Here is a 27,278-nt window from a genome sequence, read left to right as displayed (position 1 = left end):
ATTCTAGGGAATAAATATCATGTTAAAAGGAGTTTGGCTGACTTTCTGTTATGGAACCTGTACCTTTAAATGAGGATCTCCTTTGATCCTGTCATTATAGCTGATTAGTTCTCACCTGGTTCCTAAATCCTTGCATATTAGAAATAGTAGGCCATCCAGGTGCATTATATTATACAGCGAGGCATGCGGTAATATTGCTTTATCACAGATGCCAACTCACTCTTTAAATGTTCTAGACCTTGACTATTTGAGAGAACTTTTCTCTCCCTAGTTGCTTCGATATGAGCAAACTTCATAGCTGGAATTCACCTCCTAGGTTAGATGCCACGGTTGTAAAAACACCCGAGTGTTCTGCCTACACTACAGCCCCTCCATAACAACCACTGGAGCTCACCAAATAAATTATGGGAGGTTTGTTTAGAGTACACAAGACAACTGAGATAGCTGACATAATTGCTTTGACAGTCTCTAGGTTTAACCACAAGAGAACTGCTGGCAGCTTGTTTTCTCTGAGGGGCCCTAATCTTTGGAATTTGTTTCTCCTCTTGGTCAGCCAGAACCCAATATTCTCTGCGTACAAGGCCTGCTGCAAAGCCAACTCTTTCCCCCCAGTATCAGGAAGGGGAGAGGGTTGGCAGAGTGTGTGTGAATTTAGTTGGGTTATCAGTAGTCCTGCAAATGCTACTTTGTAAACATTTGTTTTTACTGCATGCGGGCTCTAGAGCATATGGATCTTAAAAATGGAACTATTATAGACCATACTGTGGATCTGGGGTTAGTCCTTGCTGGATGAGTACCTAAAGAATTAAACAAAAAGTGGAGAAAATTACTTTAAAATGATTTTGGCATGGAACCTGTTACTTAGTTATTACTAATATAATGCCAACAAACCCTGGTTGTCTGCGGGAGGGCTGCGGGACTGGACCTGGGACCTCTGAAGCTTAAGCATGAGCCTCTACTGCATGAGCTGAAAGCCACATGACCATTAGCTAAGGCTGTAGCAGATTTATTAATCTCGCTCTAAAGGTCTTGGTGCCACTAGATGGGACAGAACACCACACTCAGGAGGTGTGTGGATTACACTAAGACACCTGGGGTGAAAATTTGGTACCAATTGAAGTCCATGGCAAAACACCCATTGGCTTCAATAAGGCCAGGATTTCAGCTCAGGAGTTACAGATCATGCTTTCTAGAGGGTTATGGCTGCAGCTCTTGGAAGAGGCATTGGACACTAAACGTTTCCTTAAGAGCAGCACCTTTCTCAGCTGGAGGCTAGAGTACTGTGTAAATGTCTGTGGTTCCAGCATTGTTCAAGAAGGGCCTCCAAGGTGAAATCCTCGCATGTGCATGTTTCTGCCATCTATAATTCACAGTATGTTCAGGGAAGAGACACTGGTTCCCCATCCTCTCTGTGAAGACTACTCAGTTTCCCACTTCTGCAGTGAGCCAAGCACAGACCAGTTGTGCCGTGGTGTGATTTCTCCTTACTGTTGCAAGTGTTAATGGATCTCCTTTTCTGAAAAGGAAAAAGTATTCCTGAAGCTGCTTTCTTTCAAGATGAGACAGCGACAAAGAACCGTCATATTGGCGCAATAATGGAGGAGGACTGTAATGGAATGCTAAGCTGTACTATACTGTTCCACTGCTAGGTGGCACTTGTGTGTAAAATACCTTATGTAAGCTAACCTCAACCATAGCTGACAGAGCATTAAAGGATCTTAAGATGAATGCATCTGGAGTGTATCTTACTCAGAAGTAAGCTCTGTAGTGAGTCTATATCTGAGCATGACCTGGAGTCAGAAATAAACGAGTGCCAAAGGAGAATAGAAACAGAAGGAAAACCACAACAAAGGTTGTAGGATCTCGTCACTATGCCACTCTTCAGTGCTATAGGGAACTTTAGCTTTGACAAACCTTCACAATGGACAGACTGGAAACAGTATTTTGCAAGATTTCAAATCACAAACAAGCTCCACAAAGAAACTGGAGATATACGGGTATCTTTAATTTATGTTATGGGGACACAAGCAGAGATTATCTTTAAATCCTTTGCCTTTACTGAAGGCAGTCAAAAGATGACTAAGAAACCGTTCCAGCCATGTTTGATACATATTTTATACTTCAGAGAAATGTAGATTATGAAGAGCATGTTTCCACCACACAATTCAAGAACCAAGGGAAAATGCTGAATGATTTATAAGAGCTCTGCATGCATTGGCTGAAAACTGAGTTTTGGAACTGAAAAAACATGAAAATATCAGAGACAGGCTGGTTATAGGGTTAACAGATAAAAACCCTATACAGCAGCTACAATTAAAAACAGATTGAACCCTATACACAGCTATACAGATAGCAAAGCAGTCTGAACTAGTCAAACCGCAGAACAAAAGACAGGAGCAACTTGGAAAACTTGAAACTAGCTTAGAAGTTGTAAACAGACACTTGAGTGTTTACAGTTATTATCATAAAACCCCTGAAGCACGGAGAGAGAACTCTCAGGCTGTGAGGAACAAATTCCAGCCTACATGCACAAGGTGTGGAAAAAGTAATATCCCATGAGATGATGCATGGTCTTGCCAGAGCACATGATGTAATAAATGCACAAAATATGGAAATTTGTAGCTGTTTTCTGCACCAAAGCAGTCAGGGAATTGACCTATGTTACAGACAATCAAGGACCATTTTTTTCTGGGATCTATGACAGCCCTCCTGGAGAGTGAAATTGAATATTTGTGGAAAGGCTGTTGGCTTTAAAATTGTCTCGGGTGCAAACCTCACAGTCATCTCAAAAGGGACTTACTATTACCTTCAGCTCCTTCTGGAGCTGATATCTCCTGAAACAGCTCTGACAGCTCTGGAGGTGTCCTGTGGTTCACCACAGCAGCAACTTACAAAAACAAAAGCTGTGCATTCAGAGTGCATGTGATCAAAAGACCACAGGCCAACACCCTTCTCAGGTGCAATGTGGCTAATGAGAAAAGTGGAAGAGCTTGATGGAATATTTGGTGATAGTGGGCTTTTGAAGGAGAACCCATACAAATAAAATTGAGACAATGTTGTACCATATAGTGTATATTACACCTTGCAGGATTCTTATCCCATTACTTCATAAAGAGGAAACTGAATTAAAGACAATGAAGTGAATTGGCATAATTGAGAGAATCTCTGTGCCAACATATATCTTTCCAACACTGGATGACTGTCTCCCCAAAGTGAAAGAAGCTACAGTATTCTCTAGGCTGGATACCTCAAGCAGATTCTGGCAAATTCCTTTAGCCAAAGAAAATGCTAAATTGACTACATTTTCACAAACTTTGGGAGCTTTTGCTTTCAAAGATTATCTTTTGGGATCACCAGTGCACCTGAAAATTTCCAAAGAAAGATGACTGAACTGTTAACGAACACAGATGGAGTTGTAGTTTCATGAATGATATTTTGATGTGTCTTTGATGGAAGAACTCAACAAAACCCACAACGAAGTTCTACGCCTAATCATTCACTCTGGACTGAAGTTAAACAAGGAAGTGTGTCTTTTCCGCCTATCCCAAATCGAGGTTTTGGGACAGACAAACAAAGGTGGAATCAGTCCTGTCCCTTAGAAAGTAAAAGCAATTTGAGCATTGAATGCACCAATGAAAGTACCAGAACTGAGATGTGTATTAGGGATGTTAAATTATCTTGGTTGATACCTTTCCACAGTGACACGGAATGAACTGGTAAAGTCTAACACATCTTGGCTATGGTTGCTTAATCAAGCAATTGCTTTAAAAAAGGTAAAATAAATGATCTCAGCAGCTCCAGTTCTCAAGTACTATGATGTGAAGAAACCCATGATGGTCAGTACATATGCAAGCAGCTATGGCCTAGGTGATGTATTGTTGCAGCAACATGACTCTGAATGGAAACCAAGTGCATTTTGCTCTCTCACACTTACAGATGCAGAAAAATAATATGCACAGATTGAAAAGGAGTGCCTGGCAAGTGAATGGGCATGTGAGAACTTTCAAAAATATCTGTGTGGATTGTATTCGTTTACACTGATAACTGACCATAAACTGCTTGTAAGCCTCATCAGTGGAAAAGACCTGGATTAAGCACCACTGAGATGCCAATGTCTGTTGATAAGGTTAATGCGCATTAATCCAGTTGCTAAATAAGTTCTGGGAAAAATCTGGTAGCAGTAGACGCTTTGTCATGGAGCCCAGCATCGCACTCAACTACTCGTGAGCTTGAAGATGACTTAAAGGCATACACGGATGCTGTGGACACATACAGACTGGTGTAAGAAAAAAGACTATATCAGCTACAAAAAGCAACCTTGATAGACATGCAACATGAAGAAGTTCCAAGTTACACTAGAACTGGCTGGTATTGAAAGGACTCTAAGGAAGTGACAAGAGGCTACTTTATGGTACATGGACAATTAAGTGAGTCAAATGGACTCATGATCAAAAAGTGATTGCATTATAATTGCAAGTGAAACAACAGGAGAAATCCTAAACCTAATCCATGAAGGACATTAAGGATTAACTAAATGCTGTGAACGGGCCAATCAGTCAATGTGATGGCTGGGCATCAGCAAGGACATAAACTATAAAATATCTTCACATGAAAGTTGCAGAACGAACAGATCAACACACACAAATAACCTTTATTAAGAACACCTCTACCAGACAGACCTTGGAAGAGACTAGCTGCAGATTTATGCAAATTCAGAGGACATCGTTATCTGGTTGTAGTGTACTATTTTCCCAGATATAAAGATAAATATACTTGAAAGACTTAACATGTTGCAGTGTTATCAAACAACCGAAGTGCACTTTTGCTCACTTCGGTAATCCAGAACAGCTAGTGATGGACAGACCACAATTTGCAGCAGAATTTAAGTAATTCCGAATAAAATACCATTTTACCCAGATTACCTACAAGTGAATGGAGAGGTTGAGAGAGCTGTCCAGACAGCTAAGAAAATCATACAGCAGGAAGATCCATTCCTTCCTCTTCTGAGCTTACAGATCAACATCAGTTGTGGCTACTGGATATAGTCCAGCACAACTCCTGATGGGAAGACTACTCAGAACCAGCTCTGGAAAATCATCTATCTACTAAGTGGCTAGACATGAAGATAGTAGCCAGACTGGTTGAAAAAGAACTTATGTACACTTTTATAGCAGATATCACTTAGAGCTGCCAGATCTGGAACCTGGTGCCCATGTTCATGTCAAAGTGGATGGAGAAAAAGGGTGGACAACTGGAGCTGTCATAAAGAAAAAGAAATCAGCTCCCAGATCATATGTGATCGAGACTGAGAGCGGAGAGTTCAGCAGAAACTGTCGACATCTATGGTTTGTTCCTCAGAAAGAACAATCAACAGAGAACTCTACAGATGGCAAATGCAGAAGAAGACGATTCCAAATCGACCACAATTTGTTGTTGCAACTAATGGACAGCCAGATGACTGAGTTGTTACATGTTTGGGTTGTGTAATTAGAAAACCAGTATGATTCAGAGACACTTAACAGACTGATACATACTGAACTTCACAGATATCCCGATAGTGTAAATTTTGTGAATGGTAGAAATGTAGAACTTAAAGGGGAAGATCTAATGGAATGCTAAATCATATTATGTTGTTCAGCCACTAGCTGGCACTGTTTAAATACCATATTTAAACTAACCTCAGCCCCACTAGCAGTGCATTAAATGATCTTCTTATGAGAACATCTGGAGAGTATCTTGCTCAGAAGTAAGCTCTGTAGTTAGTCTATATCTGCTACAAGAGCATGACAAGAACAGAAATCCCTGAGCATCTATCTCCCCACCTTATTTATAGTTCTTTCCTTGCCAGGTGGTGAATTTGCCTTCCCTTAGAATATTTGTTCCTAAAGTTAATTCAGAACGTCATATGAATGTACTCATTATTTTACTGAGAACTGTTTACTTAGCAACAAAGGAGATTTCTTTCCCCTGATGTGAAAAGAGCTCTGAAGTTGTATCTCTTTCTTTCATGCAGCATTTGGAAGTCCAAAGAACTCCTTGTTTTGAAGGCTGCAGTAGGGGAAAGACACTAGCGTTATATTCTGTTGTCCTATTATGAAGCAAAGAAGCTTAAATCCTAAACTTGCAAAGTGTCTTTCTTGTGGTTGTGAGGATGACTTTCAGTTATGCTACATGACAGTGCTGCAGTATTTAAGTGCACTTTACCACAGTATACAGGTCTGGGTTGAGGTGTGTGTTATCTCTGTTTTTCATTGTTGCCATCTAATTCTCAGCATATTCTGGAGAGATATTCTGATCTTTCACTGTATGGAGAGGTCCAGTGGTTAGGGGGCTTGCCTGGGACTTGGGAGACCCAAACTCAGTAGTCTGCTATTTCTACCTATGGCTTGTGCTATACAGGAGGTCAGCTCAGTTTATCACAGCGATCCTTTCTGTCCTTAGAATCTGTGTTTGTCTGGTTGGTGCTCCAAGCTCCCCTGTAGGTATCCCCTCTGGGATATCAGCGCTTGCTATGTACACTGCCTACACACTGTACAGAGGATGATAGAGGTAATTATAATTATAATTATTATTATAGAGGTATGGGTAGTCCTCTCCCATCCTATTCCTTCTCGTGCTCGGAGATTATATTTTCTCTTTGTTCTGTGAGATGATGTTAAATCCTGTTTTTCTGATAGGTGGAGTGATAATACTATGTGAAAATGCTATATCTGCATATGATGAGAGAAGAGAAGACTACAACAAACAATTATCAAAGAATAATCTTCTCTTAGTGCATTTTCTTTTCTGCAACCAGGCCTAGCTACTTCCACTTTAAGGGGTCAGATGTCTTCTCTCAACCTCATTCTTTTAGTTATGCCAAATTACAGCATAGCTTCACATACTGATCAAAAGTTTCAGAAAATCACTATCTTCAAATCTACGGATGTGCCATCTGGAAACTTGAGGACTAGCCTCCTTTAGGCTCTACCAGAGGAATCTGTTGAATTTTGATTCAATCCTGTGGTATTTCCTTTCTGTGAAGGGACCATTTTTTAGTAACAATTCAACCCGACGGGTGTCCGAACTGTTGTCAGACGCCCCTGGTTTGCTGCCCTGCTCTATTCTATGTTGATAACAGTCAGCTCTGTGTGTGTGTGTGTGTGTGTGTGTTCCCTCTGTGTGCTACCCCGGCTCTGCAGATCGCTGGCACAGCAGACCCTGAGAGAACCCCCAATGACCACAGACTCCGATAAGGTATTAAGGCACCTGGCCAGGTTTATTGTCAAATGAAGCACAGTAATAGTTTCTAGCAGACTCTACAGGACATACTACGAATATGTGCCCCCTGACAATGGACACAGCTCAGTTAGTGGCGGGACACTCCACTGCCCCCTAGGCAGGTCCGGCTCTAACTTTTTTGCCACCTCAAGCAAAAAAGAAGAGCGCTGCGCTGCCCCCCTGAGCACCACGCCGCCTGAAGCCCCCCCCCAAGCGCCGCCTGAAGCCCAGCCCCCATGAGCGCCACGCTGCCGAAACAAAAAAAAACACCTCCAGTGCTGTCCCAACAAACCAAAAAAAAAAAAAACAACCCAAAAAACCCGAGCGCTTCCCCCAAGCATGTGCTTGGTCGGCTGGTGCCTGGAGCTGGCCCTGCCCCTAGGCCAGACATAGACACCGCCCCAGGGATGTATTCTTATACACAGGTACAAACAAGTTACACATCACTCCTGGCGTATTGAGATGCAACCCCTCTACCTAGCAAGGTACAGCTCCTCTACACAGTAAGGTGCTGCCTCTCACTTTGTACATGTTGGTTTGAACAAAACAACGCTATGCATCATATTACCCTTTTGTCTCTGTCTTTATGATGGGTCAAACTGTTCTTTGTTATGTGTGTGGAATGTGCAAGTGTCAGAGTGTTCTGGTACCTTTTAGGTATGTGTATTTTTGCAACATGTCCCCTTTCCTTGCCAGCTTCTGTGAACAGGGCCTGCCTCTGGGTCACAGTTTAACTTTGCTTTATGTTAGCAAAGCCTTGACCATTCCTTTAGTTCAGGCATTAGGCCTCATACCAGGCCTCTGATGCAAGGGTTTATGTTTCAGGGCCTCATCTTACTACACAAACTAGTAGACCTCTCTGTGGAAAGAGATGTACTGTATCTTCCTTTTAGATTATGGACTTTTGCAGAGTTTATCCCAAAGTGTTGCACATTCTTCCACAGAAATCTGAATATGATTCCTTGCTATTTCCTTTCCCCAAATGTGAGAGAAAGTATGTCACAAGTCAGACATATACAGAACCTTGTATCTGGAAATCCAATTTCCTTTTTGTAGCACCTCTTTTGAGAAGCAGAGAAAAAAACACACATAAAAATACTATTTTCTGATGGATATGAAACTGTATATTAGAGTCTTATAAAGCACAAAGTCTTTATGAGCCCATTAGAACAGGGGTTCTCAACCTTTTTCTTTCTGAGGCCCCTCCAACATGCTATAAAAACTCCATGGCCCACCTCTACCACAATAATTGTTTTTCTCCATATAAAAGCTATGGCTGGCATTAAGGGGTAGGAAGCAGGACAGTTGCCCAGGGGCCCACACCATAAGGGGCACCGTGAAACTAAGTTTCTCAGGTTTCAGCCCAGATGCTAGAGCTCAGGCCCCCAGGCTGCAGTCCTGCATGGTGGGGCTTCAGTTTTCTGCCCTGGGCTCTAGCGAGTCTAACACCAGCCATGCTTGGTGGACCCCCTGAAACTAGCTCATGGCCTCCCAAGGGGACCTGGTTGAGAACCATGGCACTAGAACATATTTACTTAGATCAGTGTCTGTGACATTGAGACAACCTTTTGAGCTACACTGATTTTTGTAAATAGTTATTGTCTAAGGTATTATATAACTAATCACTGCAGCTTTAAAAAATCTGTGATATCTATGTATTAATGTGCTGCATTTGTATTGAATTACCCTGTTTTTTATTAAATGAAGGGAAAGTTAAACATCTAATTGACTGTGCTTTTTCCTGCAGGGTACACATTTGGCTAGGCAATCCAATGAACTGGTGTTTGTTTGAATGTGCTGTCTTTTTATTAGAGTGTGCGGGCGTTCATTTGCACAGTCTATTCTAATAGGTATACACGTGAAGATGGGTCTCCAGTACTTGCATTTTACCTAGAGATGGATATTATTTCTTTGTTTATGTAAGCATTTCCCAGAGGTGGAGTGTGAAGGACTAACTAGAGTGGTGAATGGAGCTGCCAACAGGCCTTTTAGATGTTCTTAAGTCACAACTTTTTATTTATTTATTTATTTATTTATTTAAGTTAGGGCCTATCACAACAAGTAAATGCTATCAGATAGGAGAAAACACCTTCAGAATATGTCCTGAGTGTAAATGATGCAGCAATGTTGGGCTGAGTTTGCAGAGAGCCTGGAACAATAACACTGAGATATGACTTGCCCCATTAATTTCAGTGGATTCTAACTCTGATGCCAAAATGACGCTTCAGATCAGCTTTTCCCAGAGATCCTAACTGCGGGGATATAAAATGAATGCTGTCTCAGTTATAAGCATAGTATTGCTACAATAAACCACAGGAGGGACTCTAACTTGGAAGGAATTGGTGCTATATATATTGTTGCACATAGAAACATTTCTTGGTACATCAAGAGGACACCACATGAGATGGACTTGGCACAGTAAGGCTGCTTCTGCCAGTTTAAGGCAAAAGAACCTCTCTGCCATTCTTTTCCCTTCTTAAGAGGGACTCCTCTTGCTGAGTTGAAAAATCATTGTGCCAGCTGAACCTTGAGAGTGCCAATGCGTCTGGCACTTCAATGGGCACTTCCTCCTTGCACCTCTCAGCATCAATTGAGAAGGTTTAGAGATTCCAAGGCTTTCTGTTCATTAAGGAGTAGTTTGTCCTAGTGAATTTGGAGGACACTACATATAGAGGAGCCTTGAAAATGTTATGGTTAGGTGTATTAAAGGACCCTTTTCCTTAGTGTATTATTGGTAGGTCTGGGGTGAGTGTCTCCTCGTTCACTCGAAAGACCTATGATTGGAAATGGAAGAAGCATTTGGTGTGATGAGCTCAGGCTCTTGTGGATCTCTTTAAATACCTTATAAGGGGCCTACAGTGCTTGCCCGGTTGAACGCAATCCAAAGGCAGATTCTACTCCATTGTAAAAGGACAAAATGGTCAACAAGTGAACCTGAGTCATATGTGGACAAGTGTCTCTGCAGCCCTTTGTTTCCAAGTACGCCTGCTTTTGGACATTTTTTAAAATCCAAGTTAGGTTTCATGGGATACCCTACTTTGGACAGAGCTGGTGAATGCTACTTTCCAACTAATAACCGTCTGTGCACTCAGGTTCTTGTAAATGGCATACCGTTTCCTGGTGGCAGTCTTTTCAACCTGAAGAGCAAGCAATGCTTCAGACTGGCGGAAGAATCACTTTTTCAGATTCCTTTCCAAAGTGGCAGAGGTGTTCCTCCATAATGACTCTCATCAATATTACACCAATGCCCACATGCTCATCCCAGGGAGGTTCTTTTCACACACTTGTTGACAACTCCATGGTGTTGTACTTGAAGTGGACTAAAGGCCTTAACGCCCACCCATGCTTTCTTTTAACACATGTTGCTTGGGCAATAATGTCCCGAGGGGATCATGTCTTAATGACTGACTACATGTTTTAATACTGGATGGCTTGCATATCAGGACGTGTATGATACAAGGCAGGGCAGCTTCTGCTGCTTGTCTCAGCGATAGTCCTGTGTAAAGCAGCCTTGTATATGCCATACTGTTGGCAAAGCTCTGTTCCTTAGGGCTTGTCTATGGTATGACATTGTGACAAAACTTTTGTCTTTCATGGATACTTAAAAAAGCCCCCCCCCACAAGTTTTGCCAACACAAGTGGCAGTGTGAACGCGGCTTTGTCGGCAGGAGAGCGAACGCCACTCGTGATAGCCTTATCACTAAAAGCTGCGTAGTGTAGACAAGCCCTTAGATTCATCTACCGTGAAGAAGAGTTACTATGTTGTCCTGCAGAACCTGCCTTGAAGTAAGGGAGTGCTGTCCCGCACGCTCCAATCTTTGTGCATAAGTATGTCCTATATATGTAATTGGCCAAAAGTTTGGAGAGGTCTTTTGTCTGGATGTTCCTTAAGCCTCATGATTTTGGCTTGCCTATGGGTTGGAGAGCCTGGGGCTAAGCCAGCCCTGATTACAGGACATACCACACCCTGGTTGAATCAGATGATCCCAGGGTAAAAGGCAGCAGGAAGCTGCAGTGAGGGAACTGCAGCAGGAAGTTTCAGGGAAAGAGGGTCTTCAGTCATGGTCCCTCAGGATGGGACAGTTCCTTAGGAACTAGGGGCTAAGCACAGCTTAAACCTGGGTGGAAGATTGTTCATGTTTGTTTGAGAACTTTAATTTAATGGAAAACCCAAACCCCTAAGAAGGGCTGTGATTGAAAGAGAGACTGGAGTTTGTTGAAGGAGCCTTGGTAAAGGGGAAAACAGGAGTAGAACACAGCAGAGGTTTTCCTATCCACCGGGGCACCCAGGTGGTGGCCAGCCCTTTTGTGGGGAGGTATTTTACTTCCTCCTCCGAAAACCACAAATAAATACAAACTTTTTGGTACATGCAGTGCTGACCTTGTGCCAGTCAGTGTTTATCATTATACTCTTCACTGTGGGACATCTGTCAAGCTAGTCACTCTCCAGGAGTGAGAATCCTTCACAGATGGTCTTTTTAGAAAGAAGATAACCTACTTACTTTGGGATTCTACTTCTTTGAAGATGTCCTCTTTCTTAAGCCACTCTCACAGAGCCCCCCCGCCCCCGAGGGCTTGGGGATGTGAGTGATGGGGTTTACCTGTCCGTTACTTGCTCTGGGATAATCTTTTTTTTTTTTTTTAATATATATAGTCATTCACAAACATTTTAAAATGGAATTAGAGATCTAGAGGAGCTCTTGCTTCCCACTCTTGAAAGGAAATTATAGAGTGTTCTGGGTCCTCTGAGTGTAGAGTGTCTTCAGTAGGGCAGAGCCCATGAGTCAGCCTGTAGGTGTCTGAGTTTAAAATATCTTGAAAAAAGGGGGGAGTTTTCTGCATGATTCTTAGAAGACCCAAGAGAGCACAGCTAGGTAAGCGGATGTGATTCTGCTTCTTTTAAAATAAGGCAAATGCCCCATTCCTTAGTTCCACACCCTGAACTGTAAGAAATTGCTGTGGTGGCTCAGCATGAGTGAGGTGAGGAACTATGGAAATTGCCAACAAGATAGAAAGAATTGTAGTTCCAAGTCCTTTACCGGCATTAACTAACTATGGTATAAGGGGTTCATGGCATAAGTGGGAGGGAAGGGATGGGGGAAAGGCCAGACTGTGGGAGAACACATAGAGGAGCCTTGAAAATGTTATGGTTAAGTGTATTGAGTGCATAGACACATGAGGGTCTCTGACCCTGAAAAAATTCCTACAAGCAAGCCTTTCAACTCCCTCCCAATGAATGACAAAATTCTCATGATTGGGTGTGGAGATGTTCGAGGAAGAATAGATGCAATTTAATTATTTTTAAGATGAGAATTATATCTGAGTTCTCTTGACTATCAGTCCGATTCACTTCAACCAGAGTGAGTAGCCAAAAAAAAATCCAAAAAACCTAAAACATTCCTTAATTTGTGAACTGTTCCTTTGACCCTGCATTTTAAATCCTGGGTTCCATTAGATTAGCTGGATGAAAATTAAGTTTGCCATGTTTTAATGTTTAACAAGAGTTTCTCCCTTATGTACTATAATTTTTTTTTAAGTGAAGGTTTTGGTATGCTGAAAACTGTGTTCAAATTACAAGCTATCCCTTTCAGATTTTTAAGGGGCTTCCTGGTTCTGCTTGCGGGCTAGGGGGCTCTGTAGAGAAGTATGTGATCTGGGCATGAAGCAGTCAGTCTGCAAAGAGCCAACCTAGAGCAAGGTGGGGTGAGTTGTGCTGCTCTGCCATAGGAAGCTGTTTGCTCTGTGTGTGGCTGATTTTGGCTCTTGTGTGTTGGGGTTCTTGATTCTAAGAAATAACATTGACTTTATGTTGCAACATTCCAGAAAGTATTTTATTTTTTAATCTAACTTCTCTGTATGCCCGCTGTGAATATAACAATGGCGTAGTGTCTTTTTTTGTTTTTTGTTAAAGGAATGATCCCTATTGGTAAAAATTCCATTGTCTGACTTTCTCAGTTGTGATCATACTCCCGTTATTTACATTCTGATTTTTCTTGTAGGGATTTTCTTCCACGAGGATCTGGAATTGTAACAAGGCGACCATTGGTTTTACAGCTTGTCACTGCCAAAACAGGTATTTTACCTGATGTATATTCCTCTTATATAGTTCAGCATCAAAGTATTTTTACTTGAATGTTTTTTTTAAGTGTTATAAACCTGTCAGTGTGAGGGTTTACACCAGTCTTTTGCGTTGTAAACAGACTATTCAAAGTAGAGTTTGCCATGGGGAAGAAAGGTCCCAACACTGCAAACACTTACACACGTGCATGGTCCCATTGAGTTCATTGTCCCATCTGGGCCATAGTCTGTAATAATTTTAGAGCATGCCATATTTTCAATTAGCTAGTGGTTGCTTTTAATGGCTAAATGTGAAAAGTAGGGGAAAATAGTATATTATGTACTAGTTATTTTAGAGAAAAAGAATTACCTTTAAATGTTAGATTAGATATGTTTGTTCTCAGTAAGCTGTAAAATTAGGTTTAACAAAATAAAATATAACCAAAATGGACATACAGGGACTTCAATTTTGCCCTCCAGGGTAGTCAATGATGTTTGCAAACAGCCTGTTTTCTCCAGTAACTTTTCCATGTCATGAGTTGTGGAAATTTCTGGAGAAGGGCAAAGTTGGCAGTAATAGAAGTTCCTGAATCAAAAAAATTATCTGACCAAAAATTATACTCTATCTTGGACACAGTATCACGTATGCAAAACTGAACGTATTTGTCAGCATTCATTAACTTATGCTTATCTAAGTGGACTTTCATCTGCCATTGTGCTGTCCAATCTCCCACTGTGTTCAAAGCCATCTGGAACTTCTCATAATCCCACTGGTTTTTACTAGCCAAAACATAGTGTGTTCAGTAAACTTCACTAGCTTGCTCTTGACCTAAGCCTTAAATTGCTAAAATATGGTAAATAAAAACAAACGCTACATTAAAAGAGTGTTCAGGTGGCAAAGGCAAGCACTCAGAAGTTAAGAAATGCAACCTTAATTTAGTTCGCTTGTGTGAATGCATTATTACAGAGTCTTGAATTACTTGATCAGATACTATCTTTCCACAGGATCCCTGCCTCATTCAGTGAATGGGTTATTAGTCAAAATTTCTTTTTATCTTCCTCATTCATTGTGTAGTCTGTGCTGAGTGCAAAATTATTAAGTTCCTCAGTGGTGTGCTTCATAAACATTAATGAGTTTATCTGCACAACACCTTTGGGATATTGGGTGATTTTATTATCCACATTGTACAGAAAGGAAAAAGGTAAACAAATACAATTGTTCGACTGTATCATCTCTACCATGATCCTCAGCAGGGTATGAGCCATGAATGTTCAGCTCTGCAGCAGACTTCTACCACTTGTGCTATAGGACAGCCAGTGACAGTAGCTGGTATCTGAAAAGGGGTGGAGGGAATGGGCCGTGTGCAGGGTGCTTGGGTGGAGGCCAGTCCAGCATGCCCTAGAGAAAAATTGAGGGATCTACCTGTGCCCCCTAGCCAATCATATTCCCTGAGGGGGGCATGCCCCAGTCTTTTGGGAAATGCTGGCCTATTTATTAATTTTTCATTGTTATACAATAAGACTTTGCTCCTTTTTTGTTTGTTTTTCTTTCTTTCTTTCTTTTTTTTAAAGAAACATCAAGTAAATTGGATCCCCTGGGTCACCTTTATCTATTTCCCCAATTTAAAAAATAAAGAACCCACAGCTGTAGCAGGTTAGAGAAACACAATTTTCTCTGACAGGAGCTGTGGAGGTTTGATCTTATCAAGTTTATACTTACCTGACTGTTGGGAAATCTAATTAAAGGTAGACTAGTACAACAGTTTCCCCAGTACTATGAAGAGACTCTCCAACCTGTAGTCCTAGGATCTTTCCTGGCTCCTTTTCTATTAAAGTGGAATAAGTTTAAAAAAACAAACAAACTACAATGGGGTGGTGCCATGGTTCTTGGGATACCCAGGACTGAGAGTCCCCTTGTTACCCCCTGCAGCCCTTCGGAGGCTTGCCTGTATTTAACTGGGTGTTAGTTCCCTTACACGACCAGTCTGTTAGCCACTCAAGCAGTCTGCAAGCCCTTACTTTGTCTTGCAGGTTAACAATAGATGCATCCCAGTCCTGACCCCCTTCAAAGCATCTCCTGTAGTGTCTAGCCCCTTATCCACTGAACACTCACAGAAATACCACATCTGCTGTCCCCAAGGGAATAGTGTACACACCAGCTTATATGATTCAGCTTAATACCATAGCATTGAGATATATTTACAGTGAAAACCACAATAAGTTGATTGTCAAAGATTCAAGAGACAGTGAGTAAGGATAACTGAAACAGGTTAGATATAAAACAAAATCATAACATGCTTTCTAGAGGCTAAACTTAATTTAACAGGCTAACCTTCTGTCTAAAGACGTTTATCTTAAACTCCCCCCCCCCCCCGAGTCCTTTGCAGTGTTTTCAACCCAGGTTGGTTGAGATTCTGTTTTCATGAATGTAAACATGCTGTCTGTTTTCTTCCTAGGTGCAGAATGGTGGGGTGTCTTTGTTCCCCATTTATATAGTCCAGTCAACATTTCAAGCCTATTGCAAGATAAGGTTCTCTTCTCTCATTGTGTGCTCTTCCTGTTGACTTCATAGCTCTCTGACTCTGTATGCAAATGTGCCATTGTGAGCCTGGTTTTCATTTAAGACCTCACATGAGATTCTTTGGTGAACCAGAATGTACATACTAGTATCAGGATATTCTTGTAAACCCCTTGCCAGCTGGGTCACAGGTGAGGGACACCTTTCTTAATATTGTCAAGGGGAAGGAGACTATATGTGTGAGTGGAAGAGGGTATTGGCAACTCATATTGAGTTGTGAAGTTGGGGGGCTTCTCAGGTGTTGAGGGGTTGGTAGATGGCGCTAAGGGCTAGGGATGGGATTGAACTGGGGGCAGATGACAAAAGAGGTTGAGGGTTTGGCAGCTCAGGTGGTGTTGCACACTAGAGCTTCTTGCAGACTTTGGCAACTGGGGACATGTTGTGGAAGGGTACAGGAGGATTTAGCCACTGAGGGGCGTCCTAGACATTGGTATAAGATGGTCTGGCATTTGTGTGGGAAGGGATGGATCTTGTGTGTTGGCTTATCATAGAATCATAGAATCTCAGGGTTGGAAGGGACCTCAGGAAGTCATCTAGTCCAACCCCCTGCTCAAAGCAGGACCAAACCCAACTAAATCATCCCAGCCAGGGCTTTGTCAAACCTGACCTTAAAAACCTCTAAGGAAGGAGATTCCACCACCTCCCTAGGTAACCCATTCCAGTTCTTCACCACCCTACTAGTGAAAAAGTTTTTCCTAATGTCCAACCTAAACCTCCCCCTCTGCAACTTGAGACCATTACTCCTTGTTCTGTCATCTTCTACCACTGAGAACAGTCTAGATCCATCCTCTTTGGAATCCCCTTTCAGGTAGTTGAAAACAGCTATCAAATCCCCCCTCATTCTTCTCTTCTGCAGACTAAACAATCCCAGTTCCCTCAGCCTCTCCTCATAAGTCATGTGCTCCAGCCCCCTAATCATTTTTGTTGCCCTCCGCTGGACTCTCTCCAGTTTATCCACATCCTTCTTGTAGTGTGGGGCCCAAAACTGGACACAGTACTCCAAATGAGGCCTCGCCAGTGCTGAATAGAGGGGAATGATCACATCCCTCAATCTGCTGGAAAGGCAGTGGGCTAGGTGTTTAAAATGAAATACTTCAATAATGAAAAGATATAGCTGGTGGAAGACTTACTTTTAAGTGGGTTTTTCTGTGCTTCCTCTTTTAAAAGAAGTCTTGGCAATTACCTGGATATATTGTAGTGATCCATTGTGGTCTTGCTGTTTAGTCAGATTGATAGTTTTATGGTGGGAACAGAGGTTAGTTTAAGTATTGCTCGTATATCACATCTTATGCCCCTAGTATTCCCATAGCTGTATAAATCCTGTATTCTCTTACAGCCTCAAGCATGTTTCATTAAACATTGTGAGTGACATGAGAGCTCTTAAGCAGCTGGCACTTTCTCTTGACCAAGTCTGATGATGTCAGCAATATCTGGGGGTGTTTTGTCAGGAGAAGTAAAAATCTGGCTGTCGTGGGTGATCTTACAATTGAAAGGAAAGTTCTGCTAGAATTGTTCTGATTTATGAGACTCATATCAGGGCGGCCTAGCTGGTTTAGAACTATAGTTGCAAACAAAGTGGGCTGCATTTGTAAATATATTCTATACTATGCCAGCTTCTCAAAAAAAACAACAGTCTTGTAAATGTCCGGAGACTCATCAAATGCTCTGTGCTGGTCACGAGAGAGATTTAATATTCATTGCATGTACAGCATATGGACTCTTGAGAGACTATAGATAAAGTCAAACATATTACTCTCAAGCCAAGTCAACAGCTCATGTTTTAAATGAAGTGCTTTGCCTTTTTCAAGCAGAGTGATGGAATATGTGACACTTTAAAAATGTTGCTTAAAAGTTGTACCAAATGGACATGCACAACCTTTGTTCTGTGGTCAGCACAATGAGACAACCTATTCTTTATTTTGCTTTGGCTACCATTATTCTTAATGAAAATGGGAGAACAGGGCCCCCTTACTACATTATGAATGCATGGTGAACAATGCTTTTGTGTCCTATCTGTTTGGAAGCTGTTAGTGAGTGAAAACAAATACAGGTGGCCTCATAGTACTGAGAGTGAGACTTTATATATAGTGGTGAACGGACTTATTTTGGTATGTATTATGGTGGCCACCATTATTACAGGCTTCTTTGAGCATTGCCTGAACTGATCCTTACACTGGGTGATGTGTGCACTTCAGTGCACAAGCTCAGAAGTTTCTGGGTAAATGTACATTGGGCTGTGTGTACATCCTATTCGTTTTCTTGAAGCTCAGGGTCAGTTTTTTTCCGACTGCCATATACATTGAGCAGAAACTTGGTGGTTTTGTGTTGCTACCCCATTCGTCCATTACAGAAACCTTTGTCTCTTCGAGACTTCTGCTCCCAGATGCAGTGATGACTCTTCAGAGCCTAGAAGGATGAGGCGCAAATAGAACCATGAGAATATCTGACACTGTGACTGACCCAGAGCCAGGATATCTCTGGCATTGGGCAGTTCCTGAATATCAGGAATGTTTTCTGTGCCAGGGACCCTTGGGAGCTTAGCTTTCAGATGTGTCAGGGCTGAGTGCCTTGGCACTGGGTCTGTTTTAATTTCCTTCATTGCTGTGTACCTTGTTGTTGGGTTCTGTAGTGTCAGGAGGAAGTCTTCTATGCCAGATGCTTCAGCATCACCTGTTTGGGTACTTATGGTCTTGGATGTAGGGTTGGTTACTAACTGTTCCAGTTCCTCCTTTACCACCTGTGCATTTTGTCCTTTCTGCCTATTCTTCTATGGTTCTGGTCAGCCCAAAACAGATTAAGCATTGTCTTTTTCACAGGACAGGTCCTTGTGTTTTGGTCCAAACAATGGTGTGCTGTCCAGGGCCTGGTCTCCTATTGCTTTTGCCAGTGCTCTGCTCCAGTACTTTTTAGAAGCATCTGTTAGACGACACACATTGGTTTAAAATGACAACAGATGGCAGTCTTTGGGTAGTTTAGGGTGCTGAATCATCTAGAATGTTCCTCTGAAATGGTCTTCTCTAGAGTATAAAATTCACACAAATGTGTTAAAACTCAGGGCTGTGAGGAGGATGCTTTTAGCTTTCAGAAGCTGTTAGACCGAGAACTCCATGTTTCTTCAGGGCAGACAATATAGCGGTGTTGGCTTATCCTAACCCCTCAGAATATGTATCTGTGGGATGAATCCAATCCCCTGTTTCTCTGTGTAAAGAGAAGCCTTGCTGTGGAGGTCTGCCATCTTTCAGGGAAATATGTTTGCCTAGCAGTTGGTCTGTTGGGTGAAAGAAGCCCCCTTCTTGCAAGGGTTCTCAAACTGTGGGTTGGGACCCCAAAAATGGGGTTGCCAAGGCTGGTGTTAGACTTGCTGGGGCCCAGGGCCAAAGCCAAAGCCCGAGCACCGCCCCCCGGGGCTGAAACAGAAGCCCAAGTACCACTGCCCAGGACTGAAGCTGAAGCCTGAGGGCTTCAGCCCTGGGCAAGGGGACTAAAGTTACATGTCCCGATCCAGGGCAGAAGCCCTGGGGCAACTTTGGCCTCCTTGCCTGGGGCAATGGGTCTTGGGTGAACTTGGGCTTTGGTCCCACTTCCTGGGGTCATGTAGTAATTTTTGTTGTCAGAAGGGGGTCACGGTGCAATGAAGCTTGAGGACCACTGTTCTAGATTATGGTGTTCAGATGTGGAGAGTTACTCTCCTTAAACCTGACTTTGTCTGCTTTAATGCCAAACTGCTCTGGTATTTCAGCAACTACCATAACCCTCATATGATGACTTTGATCTCGTAGAATGCCTGTCTCATGTACTTTTCTATTCCTGGTCTCCTTCCAGGAGATCTGCATTCTCTTTTCCTTTGCTTGTGCTCTTAAAGAGCCACTTCCCTTCTCTATCCTTAAGAATTTAAGTCTCAACACTTAGCATGATCTCAGGTTAAGATCATGGGGGCACCCTTTTGGTTTAGTGGTCTGCTCTCCCCCCTCCCCCCCCGACTCCATAGCTGCATATCTGGAGTCCCATTTTAGGCCCATCATTTATATATAGAGTTGGTTTCTTGTCCTTCTGCTGGTTTCTTTGAACCTCTGAACTCTGTGTCCTTGAGCCTGATAACCCCTGAAGTGTTGTTCTTTGTAGCTATAGTTTCTGAAAGAAGGGTTCTTCTTCGAGTGATTGCTCATATACATTCCAGTTAGGTGTGCGCGTGCCGCGTGTACGTTCATCGGAAGACTTTTACCCTAGCAACACTCAGTGGGTCGGCTGGGTGCCCCCTGGAGTGGTGCCACCATGGCCCCGGATATATACCCCAGCCGACCCACCCACTCCTCAGTTCCTTCTTACCGCCCGTGTCAGTCATTGGAACAGTGGAGTGCGGCTTAGCTGACCTCCACTTCCCTAGCATTCTCATAGTTTCTCGTTCCGTATTGTGTATATAGTTGTAGATATATTTGAATTTTAGATAAGTGTAGTTAATTGTTAGTAGTTTAGTGAGTTAGTGAGTTTAGTCGGGTTCGGGGCTTAGCCCCCTCCCCGCACTGGGACCGGAGCACATGCCCAGCTCCCCGGGTTTCAAGCTGTGCTCGGCTTGTCACAGGCCGATGCCCACAGGGGATCTGCACGACTCCTGTCTGAAGTGCCTCGGCGAGTCGCACTTAACAGCTAAGGGCCCAATTTGCAAATCGTTTAAGCCACGCACTAAAAAGGAGCGGGACATCAGGCTTAAACAGCTCCTTATGGAGGAGGCTCTCACCCCTCCATCCTCGGCACCGAGTGCAGCTCAATCGGACTCAAGAAGCTCCTCCTCGGCACCGGGCCCCACCAGTACGCCTAAGCCCTCTCGGCACCAGATGTCGCCGGCTCCAAAGGCAGGCCTGAGGTGCTCGCTCTCGCCGAGAGCAAAGAAGACTAAGACCTCTGCCGCTCCGGCACCGCTCGATGCGCGGCACAAGGGCGCGGCTCAACTGCACCGCCCGGCGCCTGCTCCCGCCGCAGCACCTGCTAAGCCGGCGCCGTCGACTCCGGTCCGGCAAGGGCCGTCGAGTCCGTCACCCATGACTTCCCCGGCACCCGCCGTGGTTGAGCTCATCATACCCTCCATGCTGGAGGTATGCTCAGTGGCGAAGGACCTGATTGCGCTGACAGACCTGGCACCGCCACCACCCCGGCACCGCTGGTGCAGGTGATCCAATCAATTGGAAAGCCGGCCCTGATTCACCCAGCTTCTATCAGCGCCCCTGACCGGCACCGCTCTCGATGGCGGTCCCGCAGACGATCCAGGTCCCGCAGACGACCGGCACCGCTCTCGCTCTTCATGCCGCTCGCAGTCCCGGCACCGGTCGGACTCGCGGCACCGCTCTACATCCCGGTTGCCGGTCTACTATTCTCGGCACCGCTCAAGGTCCCGGCACTGCTCCCGGCACCGTTCACCTAGGAGCCGCTCACGGTGCCGCTATTCCAGATCCTGGTCGACCTCCCGGCACCGAGCCGGTCGCAGGTCCCGGTCTCGATCTTGGCACCGGGATGCTCCACGGCACTGGTCCCCCATGCGCAGGGGCACCAGATCTATCGGGACATCTGCCCAGGGCTTCTCTGCTCCTCCATGGCCATCCAGACATCCGTCGGTGTCGTCCCACGCGGACAGCTATTACTCACAGGACTGCGATGCGGATGTGCCCGAGAGCCTGTTTCAAGAAGCCCATCCCCAAGCGCAGGGTGCTCAGCAGTGGCCCTTCTGGACTCCATGGGTGTATCATCAGGCCCAGGGTGCTCCTTTAGTTCCCTCACGTTTTGCCTCGTCGGAGCACCGGGCCCCAGAGGCCACAGTTAGTCGCCCTCCACCAGTAGGCACAGACGACTAGTTGGCTCAACCATCTGCCTCACCGACGCAGCTTGAGCAGGAACCACCGCAAGACCAGGAGGTGGTACAGGGCCCCCTTGTTCCCGGGGTCTCGTCTTCCTCCTCGCCGGATGAGGCAGTGGCAGGCACATCATCCTCGAGCCCGCCTCCGATAGACCTCAAGGCTCACCAGGACCTCCTCAGGAGGGTCGCCCTGGTCAAGGATCCCGTAGTCGGCATACTTTCAGCTGATGCGCCCACTAGGGTGGCTCTACCCTTTATTAAGACTATACAAACCAATGCAGACACCTTGTGGCAGTCGCCGGCCTCCATTCCGCCAACAGCGAAGGGGGTCGAGCGTAAGTACATGGTACCATCCCAGGGGTACGAGTGCCTATATATACATCCTCCTCCTTCCTCCCTGGTGGTCCAGTCCGTTAATGAAAGGGAGCGCCATGGACAGCAAGCCCCGGCTCCAAAATCCAAGGAAGCCAGGAGGATGGACCTTCTGGGCCGGAAGGTGTATTCGGCGGGTGCCTTGCAACTTCGGGTAGCGAATCAGCAAGCTCTGCTGAGTCGCTACAACTACAACACCTGGATGGAGATGAGCAAGTTCCGGGAGTTGCTTCCCCAAGACTCCCGCCAGGAATTCATGGCCTTCCTGGAGGAAGGGAAAAAGGTGGCCAGAACCTCCCTGCAGGCCTCCCTAGATGCGGCGGACTCCGCAGCAAGAACCTTACCGTCTGGTATCACCATGAGGTGCATTTCCTGGCTGCAGGTTTCCAACCTTCCTCCGGAACTCCAATACACCATCCAGGACTTGCCCTTTGATGGTAAAGGCTTGTTCTCGGAGAAAACTGACCCTAGACTCCAGAGCTTAAAAGACAACAGGGTCATCATGCGAAATCTGGGCATGCATACCCCCTTGACCCAGCGTCGCACTTTCTGCCCCCAGCCCTTCCGTCCTTACTCTGTGCTTAGGCAGAGACAGGATTTTGGCAGGCGCCGAGGGCGCGGTGGACGCAGACGATACTCAGGTCCACAAATGGGTCAAAGCCGCGGCCTCTCCAAGCCGCCGGCGGGTCCAAAGTCGTCCTTTTGAAGGTACGCCCGAGGACAGCATACCACTTCCCGTTCAGGATCCTTTCCCTCCTTTCTCCAACTGCCTCTCCTACTTTTTCCCTGCGTGGTCCCACCTGACTTCAGACATCTGGGTCCTGCGCACCGTGAAGCAAGGATACCACCTCCAATTTGCTTCAACCCCGCCTTACCACCCTCCCTCCTAGTCCCTCTTCAGGGAGCCCTCTCACGAGCAATTCCTCTTACAAGAGGTCCAGACGCTTCTCACCATCGGAGCGATAGAGGAGGTGCCAAAGGAGGAATGGGGCAAAGGGTTTTACTCCCGTTACTTCCTGATCCCCAAGTCAAAAGGGGGTCTCAGGCCTATCCTAGACCTATGGGGCCTCAACAAATTCCTGATAAAGTTGAAGTTCCGAATGGTCTCCCTGGGTACTATTATCCTGTCCTTGGATCCCGGAGACTGGTATGCTGCCCTCGACATGAAGGACGCTTACTTTCACATAGCCATTTTTCCTCCGCACAGGAGATACCTCCGTTTTGTAGCCGATCATCGGCATTTCCAATTTGCGGTCCTTCTCTTCGGCATCTCCACAGCACCTCGCGTGTTCACAAAATGTATGGCGGTGGTCGCTGCCCACCTCTGTCGTCAAGGGCTTCACGTGTACCCATACCTGGACGACTGGCTCATCAGGGGAGCCTCCGAGGAGCAAGTCAGGCTACATGTACGCGTGGCAAAGGACCTGTTTACACGTCTCGGCCTACTGCTCAACGTGGACAAATCCACCCTGGTCCCCACTCAGAGGCTGGACTTTATAGGAGCTACCTTGGACTCCAGTCTAGCCAAGGCCTGTCTGCCTCAGCCAAGATTCCTGGCGATGGCCGCGATCATCCACAGTCTGCAGGCCTTTCCCACGACCTCGGTCCACACTTGCCTCGGTCTCCTAGGCCACATGGCGGCATGTACGTATGTCATCAAATTCGCCAGGCTCCGCCTCCGCCCACTTCAAATGGCTCAATTCGGTGTACCGCCCGGGCAGGGACTTGATGGACACTTTAGTCACCATCCCGCCGAATACACTGCGCTCCCTCGACTGGTGGCTGAACCCCTCCATGGTGTGCGCGGGGTTACCGTTCCACCCACCGCAGCCCACCCTGTCTCTGACGACAGATGTGTCATCCCTCAGCTGGGGAGCCCACGTCGGTCGCCTGCGCACCCAAGGGCTGTGGTCATCAGAGGAGCTGTCCCTCCATATAAATGTCCGAGAGCTCAGAGCAGTTCACCTGGCATGCCACGCATTCCGCAAGCTTCTGTATGGCCGTTGTGTCTCCGTGTTTACGGACAACACAACGGCCATGTATTACATAAACAAGCAGGGAGGGACCCGATCTTCCCCTCTTTGCCACGAAGCCATCAAACTATGGGAGTTTTGCATAGCCCATGCAATAGACCTAGTGGCGTCCTTTCTCCCGGGCGTTCGGAACACTCTGGCGGATTGACTGAGCAGATCCTTCCTGTGTCACGAGTGGTCCATAAGACCGGACATTATCCATTCAATCTTCCGCAGGTGGGGCTTTCCCCAGGTGGACCTATTCGCGTCTCACGCGAACAGGAAGTGCCAACCAAGTGTTCTGCTCGTTCCAGGGTCATTCACCAGGCTTGATCTCGGACGCATTCCTCATCCCGTGGAAGCACCAGCTGCTTTATGCCTTCCCTCCATTTCCGCTGGTGCACAAGGTCCTGTTAAAACTCCGGCAGGACAGAGCTCATCTTATACTGATTGCTCCAGCGTGGCCCAGGCAGCCCTGGTACACCAAGCTGCTCAGCCTCTCCGTAGCCACACCGATCACCCTCCCACTCTGCCCAGACCTTATAACCCAGGATCACGTCAGTCTCCGTCACCCGGACCTTCCAGCCCTCCACCTCACGGCGTGGCTCCTGCGTGGCTAGACACCTCGGAGTTGCGCTGTTCCGCCCCTGTGCAGCATGTTCTGCTCAGTAGTAGGAAACCTTCCACTCGGTCCACGTACTTGGCCAAATGGAAACGTTTCTCAGCCTGGTGTGCGTCACAGACTCTTACTCCCTCAGAGGCCCCCATTCCAGTCATTCTGGACTACCTCTGACACCTTAAATAGCAGGGCCTTGCCATATCTTCCCTGAGGGTTCACTTGGCAGCCATATCTGCTTTCCATCCCGGAGAGGGTGGTCACTCTGTGTTCTCTCACCCGGTGGTTGCTAGGTTTCGAAAGGGGCTGGAACGCCTTTACCCTTAAGTTCATCGTCCTGCCCCCACCTGGGACCTCAACCTGGTATTAAACAAGCTTATGGGTCCCCCCTTCGAGCCGCTGGCAACCTGCTCTCTGCTATACCTATCATGGAAGACAGTTTTTCTGGTGGCCATTACTTCGGCCAGGAGGGTCTCCGAGCTTCAAGCACTCACTGTAGACCCCCCTTACACTGTCTTTCATAAGGACAAAGTTCAGTTGCGGCCACATCCCGCTTTTCTCCCTAAGGTGGTTTTGGCCTTCCATACTAATCAGGACATCTTCCTCCCAGTTTTCTTCCCTAAACCTCATTCATCCCCACGGGAGCAGCGGTTACACTCCCTAGATGTCCGCAGGGCACTTGCATTTTATATTGACCGCACAAGGCCCTTCCGTAAATCCCCCCAGCTTTTTGTGGCAGTGGCGGACCGTATGAAAGGCCTCCCCGTCTCCGCACAGAGGATCTCCTCTTGGCTAACAGCGTGCATACGCACATGCTATGACTTGGCCTATGTCCCAGCGGGCCACCTCACTGCCCATTCTACCAGGGCTCAGGCTTCCTCAGCCGCATTCCTGGCACACGTACCGATCCAGGAGATATGCCATGCAGCGACCTGGTCGTCGGTCCACACGTTTGCTTCGCACTATGCTCTAGTCCAGCAATTTAGAGACGATGCGGCCTTTGGCTCGGCGGTTTTGCACTCCGCCACATCTCTCTCCGACCCCACCGCCTAGGTAAGGCTTGGGAATCACCTAACTGGAATGGATATGAGCAATCACTCGAAGAAGAAAAGACGGTTACTCACCGTTGTAACTGTTGTTCTTCGAGATGTGTTGCTCATATCCATTCCAAACCCACCCTCCTTCCCCACTGTCGGAGTAGCCGGCAAGAAGGAACTGAGGAGTGGGTGGGTCGGCTGGGGTATATATCCGGGGCCATGGTGGCGCCACTCCAGGGGGCGCCCAGCCGACCCACTGAGTGTTGCTAGGGTAAAAGTCTTCCGACGAACGTGCACGCGGCGCGCGCACACCTAACTGGAATGGATATGAGCAACACATCTCGGAGAACAACAGTTACAACGGTGAGTAACCGTCTTTTAGTGAGCTGCTAGTTTTCTTTTTTATTTTTGTCCTGTCACGTACATGCTGCTTTCTAGTGGCTAGGAAACAAATGTGTTTGAATGTAAACATTCCAAGTAGTAAAGCTGAGAAGTGAAATACAGGACCTTCTGCATGATATACTTTTAGAAAAAAGACCACTTTTAAATTTTTCCATGACATACAGTGGTGCTGTAAGAATTTTTATAGCACGGGTGCTGAAGGAGGAAACCATGTATTTTGATTGTTGTTACTACTTCAGCACCCCTAATTCCAGCACCTATGATGAGATATGCAGCTTGGAAGTCTTTTAATGCTAGGTGTCTGGTCTGGCTAAGAAATGAATGAGATCAAATATTGTTTTTATGGAAAGTATATAAATATTTTTAAAATGTTGTGGCTGATTACGCATCGGGGAGGCAGGATGGTTCTGTGGCTAAGGCAAAGGGCTAAGCATCATGAGAATTAGGTTCTCTTCCTAGATCTGCCACAGACTTTTTGGGAAATCTTAGGCAAATCACTTTATTTATTTTTGCCTTAGTTTTCCTCTTTTGTAAAATTGGGATAATCCTACCTAATTACGTGGGTTTCATGGGGCGGGGGGAAGAAGTGCTTCAGATTTTCAGTGACACTTGATAATTACTGAAGAAAGATCCCTCTGGTTCTCATCAGAAATAGACAGCATAGTACCACTTTACAAAATTCACCTTGCAATACTGTGCTGCTCTGTGCAATATAAATCATGAGTGTAATGGAACTCTCCTTTGAATCTTTATTGGATATTTACTTGGGTTTTTTGTTTTTACTTTTCTTGGGAAGATTGCATCTGTAGCTTGGTGACCCTTCAGGCAGGCACTGTCCATTAAATAACCTCCTTTGTACAGCTTCAGAATTCCTTTCTCACAAGACCGGCTCCAGGCACCAGCACAGCAAGCAGGTGCTTGGGGCGGCCAACAGAAAGGGGCGGCACATCCAGCTCTTTGGCGGCGGGTCCCTCAGTCCCTCTCGGAGGGAAGGGCCTGCCGCCAAATGAGGAAGCGGCAGTGGTAGAGCTCCCGCCGAAGTGCTGCCTATCGCGGCTCCTTCCCCCCCCCCCCCCCCCGGCCATTTGGGGTGGCAAAA

General features: G+C 45.7%; 1 protein-coding gene across 8 annotated transcripts in view; it reads left to right on the top strand.

Moving 5' to 3' along the window:
• Positions 1-27,278, top strand: part of DNM3 (dynamin 3) — a 335,748-nt gene that overhangs the window by 26,817 nt on the left and 281,653 nt on the right. For all 8 annotated transcript variants that reach the window (XM_039483543.1, XM_039483538.1, XM_039483539.1 and 5 more), the window contains exon 2: positions 13,260-13,333. In XM_039483543.1, the coding sequence (XP_039339477.1) occupies positions 13,260-13,333 (74 nt within the window). The remainder of the gene's footprint in view (positions 1-13,259; positions 13,334-27,278) is intronic.

The sequence above is a fragment of the Mauremys reevesii genome, linkage group 8, assembly GCF_016161935.1.
Source record: "Mauremys reevesii isolate NIE-2019 linkage group 8, ASM1616193v1, whole genome shotgun sequence".
In the NCBI taxonomy this organism is placed as follows: domain Eukaryota; kingdom Metazoa; phylum Chordata; order Testudines; family Geoemydidae; genus Mauremys; species Mauremys reevesii.
Note: the sequence above shows the minus strand (reverse complement) of the source record. Positions and strands in the feature narration are given on the sequence as shown.